At 32.9% G+C, this 14,192-nt stretch overlaps 2 protein-coding genes across 8 annotated transcripts in view; one reads left to right on the top strand and one right to left on the bottom strand.

The window, feature by feature from the left end:
- mlnl (motilin-like) lies at positions 1 to 11,925 on the bottom strand. 2 transcript variants are annotated; one of them, NM_001386353.1, is made up of 6 exons: positions 11,756 to 11,925; positions 4,648 to 4,697; positions 4,379 to 4,492; positions 3,842 to 3,931; positions 243 to 345; positions 1 to 137 (listed from the first exon to the last, which is right to left on the bottom strand). In NM_001386353.1, exons 3-6 carry the CDS (start codon positions 4,490 to 4,492, stop codon positions 130 to 132), a joined length of 315 nt encoding a protein of 104 aa, NP_001373282.1. In that variant the 5' UTR covers positions 4,648 to 4,697; positions 11,756 to 11,925; the 3' UTR covers positions 1 to 129. The 2 variants fall into 2 exon arrangements, with proteins under 2 accessions (NP_001373282.1, NP_001373283.1); NM_001386354.1 differs by lacking the exon at positions 4,648 to 4,697.
- The window catches only part of nop56 (NOP56 ribonucleoprotein homolog), a 12,061-nt gene continuing 9,021 nt past the window's right edge, over positions 11,153 to 14,192 (top strand). For 4 of the 6 annotated variants that reach the window (XR_015519528.1, XR_015519531.1, XR_015519530.1 and 1 more), the window contains exons 1-4: positions 11,153 to 11,395; positions 12,206 to 12,295; positions 13,334 to 13,448; positions 13,642 to 13,806. Coding sequence is in view for 2 of the 6 variants with exons in the window: in NM_201217.2 (NP_957511.2) it covers positions 11,393 to 11,395; positions 12,206 to 12,295; positions 13,334 to 13,448; positions 13,642 to 13,806 (373 nt within the window). In the remaining 4 variants the exon portion in view is untranslated. The remainder of the gene's footprint in view (positions 11,396 to 12,205; positions 12,296 to 13,333; positions 13,449 to 13,641; positions 13,807 to 14,192) is intronic. The other 2 variants (NM_001309383.1, NM_201217.2) reach the window with 2 other exon arrangements.

Raw genomic sequence — 14,192 nt, 5'->3', positions numbered from 1 at the left:
TTTACATGCAAATTCATTTTATTGTGATTCTTTTTACATGTTTACATTCTCAGACAAAGGCTTTGTGCTTGCAGTTGAGGTGAATCATCAGACTGCAATTGTCATGGAATGCAGATATAAATGCCACCTTTAATTCGCTGTCAAAAAAGAGCACAAACATTAGAGCGGTCAGTTTGTGTTTTTTTATATAATAGAAGATAAATAAAAAGAGAGTTGATAAAGTGGATTTTACTTCTCCTTACCGTTGTCTGGCTCTTCTACGATGTTTTGCAGCATCTTACCGAAAGCAGACCCAATATGGCTCTTTTTAGCAGTGAGCTTCAGCCCTATTTCTACAGGCTGGCCCTTTAGGGGGAAAAACTATGGATTATTATATAAATTATATGATGCATTCTAGATTATCTAACAGCGTTGGGCATGTGTATGAGATGACAGTCATAAAAGGCCATTTTAGCAGATGAAAATCACACACTTTATTCAGAGATTTACCACCTGCCATCAGGCAGAAGGTACTTATTTAAAGAAGCTAGATTCAATAGAATATTTGCATTAATTTGTTCCAATTGCAGTTTGGTTTTTTAACAAGCTTTACGTTGTATTTTGCTCATGTACATTGGACACTCATGCTGTTTGAACATGTTTTGATTGGTAACTGCTCTGTTTATAATTAACATTTTACTTGATCATGATTCATTTTATTTATTTTTACTTGCTGTTAATTATGTTTTGATCCTTGTCGACTATTGCTGTGACTTAAAGTGCCCCTCTACAATTAAGAAATCCCAATCCAATAATGCAATCTAAACTGTCTAAGTTAACTGAGTGTATTAAAGATGTTAAAGACTGGATGACCAACATAGCATTAGCTCTACTATAAATATCATATATCCCATGTCACAAAAACTGCCTTCTTTCATCAGAGAAATATTGCTGTTACGAAGTATGCTATCCATCTCAGATGCAGAAAAGCTAGTCCATGCTTTTATGACTTATAGGCTGGATTACTGTAATGCTCTGTTTGCTGGCTGCCCAGCATCCTCTATTAACAAACTTAAGCTAGTATGCAGCTGCCAGAGTTCCTACCAGGTCTAGAAAATATAATTATCTCACCCCAATTTTTTCCTGCTTACACTGGCTGCCTGTTGAGTTTTGTATTGATTTTAACATATTGCTTTTTACCTATAAAGCTTTAAATAATCTAGCTCCTGTTTATCTAACCAACCTTCTGTCTCGCTACAGTCCAACTCACTCTTTAAGATCTTAAAACTCAGGGCTAATTATTCTCTTTATTCTCTTTTTCCACCTGGGGATACTCATCCTGAGGCCCCTCAGAGATTATGCAGTGCCACTCATGGTCATGCTAACTGAGCCTATAGTTTCTCCCTAGGTTTTTTTCCCTTCACTTTCGCCCATTGGTGAAGTTTTTTTTTATTGCCACTGTTACCACTGGCTTGCATAGTTCAGGACTTGTAGAACTGCGCATCGATGGATTACTCTTCAGTGTTTGGACTCCCAGCAGTGAAGCATATCGGACTGAACTGAGCTAATCTAAACTGAACTGAACTTAAACACTGAAAACTGAACTACACTTTTTCAATTCACTATAATCTTTTAAAGCTGCTTTGACACAATCTACATTGTAAAAGCACTACAGAAATAAAGATGAATTGAATTTAATTGAACATTTCTAAAAATGCGTATAGATTTTATTTAGACAAGACTATACAGATGAGTTTAAACACACAAATTTGCATCAATTATTATTTTCAGATTTTTAAAAAGAATGTTTAAAAGTCAAAATTCCTTGCTCTGTTAAACACAACTTGGGAAATATAAATGTTAGAAGATTACTAACAATTTTATGTTTTGTATATCATTTTTTAAATAGGAATATGAATATGGTTGGGTCATTTTGAACACATTTGTGTGGAGCCCTGTTAGGTGTCATAAAAAACTTCCTATAGCTATTTATTATATTTATTAATATATTCCATAATTTAATATATCATCTAAAAATAAGTAAAATCATCTTTTTGCTGTTTTATAACCCTAAAATAACATTTTTCTTCAAAAGGAAATTTTTGATTTATGTAAAATTTAAGATTTCAAACTATTCAATTAAACAAATAGGGGTAAACTCAGTATGATGCTAACATTTAAAGCTATAACATTCAAAAACATATTTTCTCACTGAAATATTAATGAGATTTTGTTGAAAACAGGGTATTAGTTCCACAAAATAATGATACTTTGCAATCAAACAAACCACAAATGTAAATACAGGGTATTAAAGGGTTTGTTCACCCACAACTAAATATACTGTCAATAATTAATAATCTCATGTCATTCCAAACTCACAAGATCTTTGTGAGCTTCCAAAATACAGCAGGGTTTATGAACTCGGCTTCTAGAAAACAGTATTTTGCCACTGACATCCCACAAGAGTGGATTTTGCATCCATGAATTCACACCAAACTGATCTATATCTAATAATATACAGATTAAGTGTTGATCATGTCACCATTTTTCTCAGAAAACATATTTGTAAAAGTGCTTGGTAGCAACCAAAGGATTTAACAATCGATGAAATCCATATACACAAAGAAAACAAATCTAATTAGTTTACAAATTAAGTTATGTGTAAATGAAATGACATAGAGAAAAAGTATTGAACTCATGAAAAAAGGGAGGTTTAGAAAAGCAGTGAAAGCCCAGACAGCAACTGAAATCTCTCAGTAGAAATTCAGCAAACCTCTGACCTTCGTCATTATAAATGAATATTAGCTGCTTCAGTCCAACATCTACATAATTAGGATGATGAAGATGAAACCAGAGTGGACATTTCAGCTGGACAATGATTCAAAATGCAGAGAAGGAAACTCTCAAATGCTTTCAGGGAATGAAAATCAAGCAGTAGAATAGGCAGCCTGATCTCACAAGGAAATGCAAATATTTTATGTTTTGTCAGTTTAGTGGCTAATTTGTACGATTTATACGAATTTGTACGAATTCAGTCATACAAAAATGTACGCTAAAAAAAAAAAGGTGTGGCACCTAACCCCACCCCTAACCCCAACCGTCATTGGGTGATGAGCAAATCGTACTAAATTGTACGAATTAGATTGTACGAATTCATACGAATTAGCCATCAAAATTTACGAATTGCCGTGAGATTGAGTTGGAATAGCCCAGCCAATCGCCTGAATTCAATCCAATATAAAAAACAAACACATTTTTCAGATTTTTTTGGTTTTGTTTTACTTCTATGTTTGTATTGTTTAAAAATCTTTAGAAAAAAGGTAAAAAAAAATTACTGTTTAATACTTACTTTTCCTATTGTATATTATGGTTTAATTCTCTCTAGATAATAAATTCTGCAATGTTTCTCACTGACACGAGTCCAACTCTGAAACTCTGGTGTTAAAGAATTTCTCTAGTTTTCCACTTGCGATAAAGTCTTTGTTTATATCCAATTCAGTTCAATTCATCTTTATTTCTATAGCGCTTTTACAATGCAGATTGTCAAAGCAGCTTAACAGATGAAGTTCTAGTAAATTGCTCCAGTTCAGTTTTGACAGTTGATGTTCAGTTTAGTTCAGTGTAATGTAAACATCACTGCTGAAAGCCATAAGACTGAGGAGCAAATCCAACAATGTGCAAAAAACATCCTAGACACATTCATCTCGTAAATATGATTGACTTCAAGCGCCATTTGTTTTCATTTGTGTTCTGAAGACGAACAAAGCTCTTAAGGGTTTGAAAGGACACGAGGGTGAGTAAGTAATTACAGAATTTTCATCTTTATGTGAACAAAGAAAGAACCGGGATTTCTTTTTCTCACCGCTGACTCTCCTCCATCCTCTTCTGGAGACGTTTCATCCACTAAAAGCCCTTCTGCTCGTGAATCAGCGTCCTTCCTCCCCTCCTTTTCCTGAAGATAAACACAGAAACAACATCAACAGTGAACCCTGGTGAACTTTTGAGGTCCTGCGCTGCAAAAAAAAACTATTAAATTAAATTATTTAGTTGGACTAAATGAACTTTTCTAGTCATTTCAACTTACATCAGTCATACTGACCAAAAATATGAAGTTAAATTGCAGTGCTCAACATAAATGAGTGCAAATTTATATTTTATGCATTTCTCAAAAACATATGCTGGAATAGTTAGCGGTTCCTTCTGCTGTGGAGTTCCCGGAAAAATAAGGGATTAAGCTTAAGGAAAATGAATGATGTATGTTGAGCACTGTGTGTACAACTAAAAATAAATAGTTGAAACCTGCTTTATTATTAGGTTAAGGTTACAGAAAAACATTTGTTGTAGTGACTTTTTTTTAATCATATCCTTTTTTTTATTTTACAGTGAATTCAATTCTCACCCTGAGCTCTCTCATCTCCTTGGGGCTGAAAAATGCGATGTGTCCTTCAGCCTGTTCGGCCAGAAGAGCAACAACGCATATCAGCAGCACACATCCTGTCACTGAGCCACGCATCTTTGGGTGACAGAAAAGCCCACATTAGCAATTATTAAACACAACATGCAGGATAACATAACTGGCATGCTTTAGATACTGAGCACATTTCAGTTATGATGCAGAGAAAGGAGTTATAGAGATCAAATCAGAGTCAGAAAGGCCTTTTGTTTTACCTTTATCCAGCATGCAGGTGTCTTCTGTGACGGCGGGTTTATGTTTGTGTCTGTGGTCAGAAAGTGGTCAGCTTTATAGAAAGATTCAGATCAACCTGAGCTTTTATTTACTATCTCTGACGTCTGTTTCCATAACTCCTCCAGCTTGGAGACAGGAGATACTATAAGGACTTGACATAACTTGGTTGTGGTTACTCTAGAGTTGGTGTACACTATACCGGGCAAAGGTCTGAGATCAGTTTGATTTTTTAAAATGCTTTTAAAAGGAGTCAAATCTGTTAACAGGGCTAGAATTCATGCTGTGAATTATTGGACTAGAAAAGGCTGAGCTTTAATTATTCTAAATGGAGGATTATTTACTGCCGCTGGTTAATAGTTCACCCAATGAAAATTCTGTCATTATTTATTCTCACCCTTTACTTGCTTCAAAGCTTTATGAGTTCTTCCGTTAAGCACAGAAGATATTTTGAAGAATGCTGAATATCTGTAACCATTGACTTCGATAGTGTTTGTCTTAACTGCACTGTAAACCCCAATGTTGTCTTTACTTAGACAATTAAGTAAAGTTGACTGAACATAGCTTAAAATTTTGCGTTTTGATCCTATCACTTAAAAATATATGAGTTAATTTAACTTATTATGTACCATAAAAATGCATAAACTTAAGATTTCAAGTGTAGTGAGCTCAAAATCATAATTAATCCTTTAAAAAAGGACACATTTTCACAAATGTAGTCTTGACTATAAACTTCTAATATGTGCAACCTTATAAGTGCAAGGTCTTTTTTAAATCAGAAAACAAATGGCTTCAGGTATAATTATTCGTCACTTTTAGATTGAAATTGATTTCAACATTTTTTCATAGTCCATTTTTTCACACTTAAATTGTTCAGTTCACTAAACTTAGTACTAAGCTTGTACAATTTAAGTATAGTCTACAAAACCGTCAAGTTAAATCAACTTAAATATGCAAGTTTTGGAAGACTCCATTACTCAATTAAATTGAGGCAACGATTTTACTAAATTAATTTAGTTCAAGCAACTTATTAGGGTTTTCAGTGTATTAGGGAAGTCAATGGTTACAGGTTTTTGGCATTCTTAAAAATGTAATACTTTGTGTTCAACAGAAGAAAGAAACTCATCCAAGCTTTAAAGGAAGTATTGTAAATTATTCTAAGATTATTTACTGCCGCTGGTGAAATGGACAGTTCGCCCAATGATAATTCTGCCATCATTTTCTCTCACCCTTTACTTGTTTCAAAGCTTAATGAGTTCTTCCGTTGAACACAAAAGAAGATATTTTGAAGAAGGCTGCAATCCTGTAACCATTGACTTCCATAGTATTTGTTTTTCCTATACTATGAAAGTCAATGGTTACACTTTTTTAGCTTTCTTCAGAATATGATACTTTGAAGGAAAAATAAAACACATCCAAGCTTTAAAAAAATGATTGTAAATGGAAGATGTATGGGCTAATTTTCTTCTTCTTTGATTCTTTGTAGAATCTTTTTGAGGAGGATTGTGTTACGAGCCTATCTTCCCTTTTCTTACCGTTCTGTGTCCTTACAGTGCGACGTCACAGTTAAATACTTAATTTATGGGTGGAAGATATATATATTTGAATTTTTTTGTGAAGATCAGCACTTCCTCTGTTGTATTGTTATTTTGTTCGTCATCTTATGTTTTTGTGTTATAGAATATTTTGGTGAGAGAATTTCAGCTGATTTCTTATTTATTTTAAATCCCTAGACAGTTTGATATATTTTGTTATTCATTTCAATAAATGTTTATTTCATTTACTTTTGTGTAATTTTATGGTATGGTCAGGAAACTGCTGGCTGTAAAACATTGTATTTAATTATTCACTGCTGTTGGTTAAAGGGACAGTTCACCAAAAAAAAAAAGGCAATTCTGTCACCATTTACTCATCCTTTCCTTGCTTTATGAGTTACTTTCTTCTGTTGAACGCAAAAGAAAATATTTTGAAGAATGCTGAAAACCTGTAACTTTCATAGTACTGTATTTGTTTTTCCTATTATGGAAGTCAGTGGTTACAGGTTTTCAGCTTTCTTCACAATATAATACTTTGCAAAAGAAACTCATCCAAGCTTTAAAAGAATGATTGTAATGGAAGATGTATCAATGTATTTGATTGTTTACTGCTGCTGGTTAAAGGGATAGTTCACCCAAAAATGACAATCCTGTCATCATTAATTCATCTTTTACCTTTTTCTAAGCTCTATGAGTTTCTTTCTTCCATTGAACACAAAAGAATATATTTTGAAGAATGCTGAAAACCTGTAACCATTAACTTCCATAGTACTTGTATTTCCTACCATGGAAGTCAATGGTTACAGGTTCTCAGCATTCTTCAAAATATATTCCCTTTTAAACCATTAAAAGAAACAGATCTACCTGAGCAAATAGTAAATACGTTTTCATTTGTGGGTGAACTATCCATTTCACCGTGTGTTGTGTTCCTTTTACTTTAATCTGAAGTATTAGTTGCTGTTTATATTTATTTTTCTCTTTCATTCAAGTGTTTGTATTGTCATCCTTTCTTTGTTATCTTATTATTTTAAAACAAAAGTAAAGGAGAACCACAAACAATAAGCTAACTCTGCTTACAAAGACAGTTTTTAAATAATATTAAACATAGTTGTAAATTTTAACTTGAAAATGTTATTAAATATAGTAACAATTTGTAATTAGTCTTTGATTTTATGGGGAAATTTCAGCATTGTTATTCCAGTCTTCATTATCACATGATCCTTCAGAAATCACTCTAATACAGGGGTGTCAAACTCAATTCCTGGAGGGCCGAAGCCCTGCACAGTTTAGTTCCAACCCTGCTCCAACACACTTACCTGTAGGTTTCAAACAAGCCTGAAGGACTCAATTAGTTTGATCAGGTGTGTTTAATTAGGGCTGGAACTAAACTGTGCAGAGCTGCGGCCCTTTTGGAACTGCGTTTGACACCTGTGGTCTAATATGATGATCTACGGGGCTGCATGGTGACACAGTGGGTAGCACATTTGCCTCACAGCAAGAAGGTCGCAGGTTTGAGCCCCGGCTGGGTCAGTTGGCGTTTATGTGTGGAGTTTGCATGTTCGTGTGGGTTTCCTCCGGGTGCTCCGGTTTCCCCCACAAGTCCAAAGACATGTGGTACAGGTGAATTAGGCTGAAGTGTCCGAAGTGTATGTGCGTGAATGGGTGTGTATGGATGTTTCCCAGTGATGGGTTGCAGCTGGGATCCGCTGTGTAAAACATATGCTGGATAAGTTGGCGGTTCATTCCACTGTGGCTACCCCAGTTTAATAAAGGGACTAAGCCAAAAAGAAAATGAATGAATATGATCTACGGGCGGCATGATGGCTCAGTGGTTGGCACTGTCGCCTCACATCAGGAAGGTCGCTGGTTCAAGCCCCGGCTGGGTCAGTTGGCATTTCTCTGTAGAATTTACCTATTCTCCCCGTGTCCACTGGTTACCTCCAGGTGCTCCGTTACTTATGCCGAAATAGTTGCAGGTTCATTCCACTGTGGCAATCCCTGATAAATAAGTGACTGAGCCGGAGGAAAACGAATGATTGAATGATGATCTGCTGCTCAGGAAACATTTATTATTATTGTCTTTAGGGTTGAAATCTGTTGGGTTGCTTCATATTTTTGAGTCAAAATTTAAAAAGTATCCCTTTTATTTATCAAGGACATGCATCTTTAAGGGTTAAAGTAAAAATATATTTTATAATGTAATAAAGATTTCAAATAAATGCTGTCATTTTGAACTTCCTTTTCATCAAAAGTGTGCATCAGGAGAAATAATTCAGCAATAATAATTACAAGAATCATTATTGATGGTTGAGTGCCAATAATAAGTTCTTAATAGTTATAAATCATTATAATATGCTTATTCTGTCTCCAAATGTTTTAACAAATCTAATTAAATGTAATGTAATGTAAACTTAATATAATGAAAAGTTCTTCCAGATTTTGATTTTAAAACATTAGCTGCATAATTACTTTTAGTCCTAAGTGTGTGCGTTTTGTTGTTTCTAAGGACTCTGCATTCTCATTCGACGTGTATAAATAGTCATAAATTCAACTCTGTCTTAAAATATAAAGTCAACTGTGGTATTTATTGCAGTGGCTGGTACACAATGGCACATTTGTTTGATGATTAGTGGATTGATGTGTGTGCACAACCAGCACTCTCTCCTGTCATCATTTGTCAAGTGTTTCCTCCGTCAGGTATATTTAGGAAATGGATCTTTACATATGTCACATTAACAGAGATTTATTGAGAAAAGGCTTGCGGCATGTAGAACATGGCTTATTCTGATAAGGAAAAAAAGATGTGTTCAAGTGTTTAATAAACTACTATTGAAAATCTCCTAATTAGCATTAAACACCTTTAACATTAAATGATGATATCATTAGTTAGCATTAGTTGACTATGGTAGTTACCATAAACAAAATTACAGGTATACAGAAACAATGGATCTCAATATTAGTTATTGTTCATCCATTTATTGAATTGTTTTTATTTAATTTATATATTTTTATTTATAATTTATTTATTATGTTGCTTTCTTTCTTCTTACTTTATTCATTATACTAATTTAATGCAGTTTATTAGATTTTTATTTTTGTTTTTTATTTTTGTAGATGATTTTAAATGAATTTAATTTACTGTGTTTTATGTTTACTTTGTGTAGTTAATTCAGTGTTTTATTTATTTTTGTGTTGGTTTATTTCATTTTAATTGTATTTAATGCAATATTTTTATTTCTTTTTATTGTTTCCTGTTTATTTTATTTTCACTTTGCTTAGATTTATTTGAATCCATTTTATTATTATTATAATCAATTTGGTTTATTGTCTTGTTTGTTTATTTTGTATTGTTTCATTGTTTTGCTTATTTATTGAGTTGTTTTATTTCATTTTTATTTTACTATTTGTTTCATTTAATGCATTTACTTACTTTTTTGTTGGGTTTAATTTTATTTTTCTATCTTAGTTTAGATTTCATTTTATCATTAGAATTAATACATTCATTCATTTTCCTTCTGCTTAGTCCCTTTATTAATCTGGGGTCGCCACAGCGGAATGAACCGCCAAAATATACAGCATATGTTTTACGCAGCAAATGCCCTTCCAGCCGCAACCCAGAACTGGGAAACATCCATACACTCTCACATTCACACTCATACACTACGGCCAATTTAGCTTATTCATTTCACCTATAGCGCATGTCTTTAGACTGTGGGGGAAACCGGAGCACCTGCAAACTCCACACAGAAATGTCAACTGGCCTAGCTGGGGCTCGAACCAGCGACCTTCTTGCTGTGAGCCACTGTATCACCCCATGTATGATTTAATATTAATATTTTTAATAATTTTTTTGTTGCTTTTTTAAGATTTTTATTTTAGTAGCTTTATTTTTATTGTTTTATTTTGTAGTTGATTTTACTTTTTATTTTATAAGTTGTGTTTTATGTTTATTTTGTATTGCTTATTTAGTTTTTTTTTCATTTATTTTTGTGTTGGGTTATTTTACTTTTTAATTGTATTGAATTAATTAAATGAAATGCATTTTATTAAAAAAACATTGTTTTATTTTAATTTTATTTTTGTTGATTCAGATTTATTTCATTTCATTTTATTATTATTATTATTAATTTAGTTTCTTGTGTTTTATGTCTATTTTAAATTAGTTTCTTTTTATTTATTTATTCTGCATTCCATTTTTGTTTTATTATTAATTTCATTTAATGCATTTATTTACTTTTTATTTCTGTCAGATTTTATTGTATACTTCTTTAGATTAATTTCATTTTATTTTATCATTATAATTAATTAATTTAATGTTGTTGTATTGTATTTTTATTTATTTATTTATTTATTTAATTAATTATTGTGTTGCTTATTTCATTGTTAGTTTATTATTGATTTAATTTAATGCATTTATTTACTTTTTGTTAGATTTTGTAGGATTTTATTTTATTTTTGATCTGTTTACATTGATTTCATTTTATTTGATCACTATAAATAGTTCAATTTTATTATTTTTTTTATTGTTTTATTGTTGTATTTGTATTTATATATTTGTTTATTGTGTTGTTTTATTTCATTTTTAGTTTTTTTTTATTTAATTTATTGCATTTATTTTTTTTTTATTAGATTTTGTTGGCTTTTATTTCATTTTTGCTCTCTTTAGACTGATTTCATGTTATTTTATCATTAAAATTTTTAAAATTTTTATTTTATGTTGTTTTATTATTGTATTTTTATTATATATTTATTTATTTATTATTGTGTTGATATATATCATTTTTACTTTATTATTGATTAATTTATGCATTTATTTACTTTTGTTCGATTTTTGATGGATTTTATTATATTATTGCATAGTGTAGTTTGATTTCATTTTATTTTATCATTATTTTATTATTTTATTTTTTTTTTACCAGTTCCCATGTTGGTCAATCATACTTCCTCTGTTGCTTCTACATGATAATGCATGCTTTCTCCAGCAGGCGGCTATTGTCCAACGTGCCATCTTGTAATTTCAATCATTTCCAAAGGGGTGGCGCAGTATTTCCCGCAAAACAAGAAACATCTCGCGATAGCGTGCAGGACTCACTCGTCTGGGTTTTCTTACTTGAGCGCATGCGGGTTTCTTTCCTGTTCGAGTGATCCGAAGAAACGCAACGCTCCTCGTGCGCGGAGCACGAGATCGGCAAACATGGTAAAGATTCAATATTTCATCATGCAAACTTTAGAAATCAACAAATAGCTTACCTATGCATTTTAAAAGCCACTGTGTCATATATTAAGTCGTGCTGTTATGAATAGCGTGCATGTTCGTGAGACGTACTTTTGTACATTTACACGTGTAAATGCGTGCTTTTTTGTTATTACACATTAATTACAGTCGTTATAATTAGTTTATTAAGCATTATTACGATGCGATCTATTAATACAAACTGCTTGTACTAAACTGCTTATAGGATAAAAGGTGAATCCGCAAACACAAGGCCTCAGGGTGATGTTAAAGGCCGCAGCAGCCATTAAAGTCAGTCTGTTTGGCTCGTAAAGTATAACCCACCTCTTGTTAGTGTTTTGAGGCGAAGTTCTGGTTCCGATCGCAGTGCTGTGAGATGTTGAGTTTTAAAAGTGCTACGCGCTGAGTATCCGATCCGCTGAAGGAACACGTGGTGCGTCTGCTAACCCATGCTAACGTGCGGATCTCCCCAGCTTCGAGCCAGCGCCAATGTTATAAAGTCGAAACATGGGTGGCTTATTATCAACTGTTATCTTTTGCTTACGCAATGTTGTAAAGTCATAATAAATGTTTTAAATCTTGACTGTTGTGTTTTGAAGTGCTATCATCAACATGTGGGCTCCATGCTCCGACTGATCAGTTTCCCAATATTTTACTTGTATTAGCGTTCATTGTTATTTGTGAGATCATTAAGCATTTGGGAGTTTGTCTTAATCTACTGTAAGTGATGATTTATGGTTTGAGCTCTAATCAGTGTGGTTTTCTCCCTCTCAGGTGCTTTTACACGTGTTGTTCGAGCATGCGGCTGGATATGCGTTGTTGGCTGTTAAAGAAGTGGAGGAGATTGGCATGCTTCTACCTCAGGTTTGTATTTTCTGGAAAGACCAATGGATTTCAGTTTTTGTGCAACCCAATATGGAAACATTAAAATCTGAAAATGGGAATCAAAGGTTGTTGGTTTAAATCCCTCCCGTTTATAGTACGACTAACCCTCATTGTACATTCAGGTTTTTTTTTTTTTTTTGAGCAGGAAACAAAAGTATTTAGAGTTTAAGAACGCACAATGCCATGAATCTTCACTTCATTTGTTGAACAAGATATTATGATGAGGAAAACTGGACATTTTTCAGCTTTCTTTTGGTTTTATATTGGTTGTATAAGTTGGTTTTATATTTGCACAGTCAGACTTTCTATTTAATATAATTTCAGAAAACCGCTTGGCTAATTCTATATAGAGGAATCATTTTAGCAACCAATGATTGTCAAAGTACAATATTGTTCAAAGGTTGTTGGTTTAAATCCCTCCCATTGAAGTACTACTAACACTCATTATACATTTTAGGGTTTTGTTTTTAACCAGGAAAATAACGTCTTTCAGGGAGCAAAACTTCTGTGACTTCATGAACTTCCATTTCTTTTTTTTTTTCTGCTGAATACAAGGGATATTCTGATGAAAGCTAGATGTTTAGCTTGAAGATATTGTCGCTTAGATTCAGCATTTAGCAGCAGAAGAAATAAATGTTTATCACAAAGTAACTATGAAATGTTTTGGGTTTTATTTTTATTTTTTTTTATATGATACTTATTTTTATTCTTAGCATTTGACTTAATGGGTAATTCATCCAAAAATGAAAACCCACTCCATTTTCTCTTTCAAATGGTTTAAACCCTTTAAATTGTCTTTTTGTTGAAGACAAGATATTTGAAGATAGCTGAACCCATAACCATTGACTTAAAAAATAGGAGAAGGCTTTCGAAATACCATATCTTGATCAACTAAATGTCAAGCAGGTTTGGACAATTGAGTAAATGGCCATTTTCAGTTTTGGGGGAGCTATCCCTTGAAATGTAGTTTGTAAGGTCATTTAAAAAGATGTATTTTATTTTTTATTTTTTTTGTAGGTGGAGGAAAGTGTCCTAAATGTTGGAAAGTTCAGCAGCGTGGTCAAACTGAGTGCGTTCTTTCCCTTTAAATCCGCCCAGGGTGCATTGGAAAACATCAATGCAGTTTCTGAAGGTATGTAGTAATACTAAATGTATATATTTTTTTTAACTGCCTTAGATGAAGTGATGCACACATAATCTGTCAATCCACTGAGTTATTGTGATGACAACATACCTACAAAACTGATCATCTTTAGTTAATCCTGTTGATTTGCTATTTCTGACATGCAACTACTAAAACCTTGCTCCTAATCTGATTTTTGCAGGAGTTGTCCATGCAGATCTTAAGCTTTTTTTGGAGACCAACCTTCCGTCCGGAGGTAAAAAGAAGCCCATGTTGGGGGTGTCCGATGCTAAGCTTGGAGCAGCACTTCAGGAAGAACTCAATCTGTCCATTCAGACTGGAGGTGTGGTAGCTGAAATCATAAGAGGTGAGCATTATTCATAATAACAACACTGTTCATTTCAATGGAATCCCATCACCTGCACCCTACTTTAAGGTCCCACAAAAAATTTAAGTTGTATTAATTAATTTTTTATATTAGTCTTAAGGAATATCTTCAAGCCAGTGTCACATTTAAAAAGTTATAAATGTACAAAGCTTGTAGTTTGTCACTTAAATGGATCAATTCATTTATTTATTTTTTTTAAATTACTTCATAGTTCAGTTTATCAACCAATCAAATGCTCTCTAGTAACTCTTGTCCTGTCACCTTCAAGACCTTCTCATTTGCTTTTCATTTGTTGCTTTTAAGCTCAAGCAGAGCTGTGATTATATTAAACACTATTGCTGTTTTTAAAAAGTGGGAGGGACTAG

The sequence above is a fragment of the Danio rerio genome, chromosome 21 (assembly GCF_052040795.2).
Source record: "Danio rerio strain M-AB ecotype USA chromosome 21, GRCz13ab, whole genome shotgun sequence".
NCBI classification, from domain to species: Eukaryota; Metazoa; Chordata; class Actinopteri; order Cypriniformes; family Danionidae; genus Danio; species Danio rerio.
Note: the sequence above shows the minus strand (reverse complement) of the source record. Positions and strands in the feature narration are given on the sequence as shown.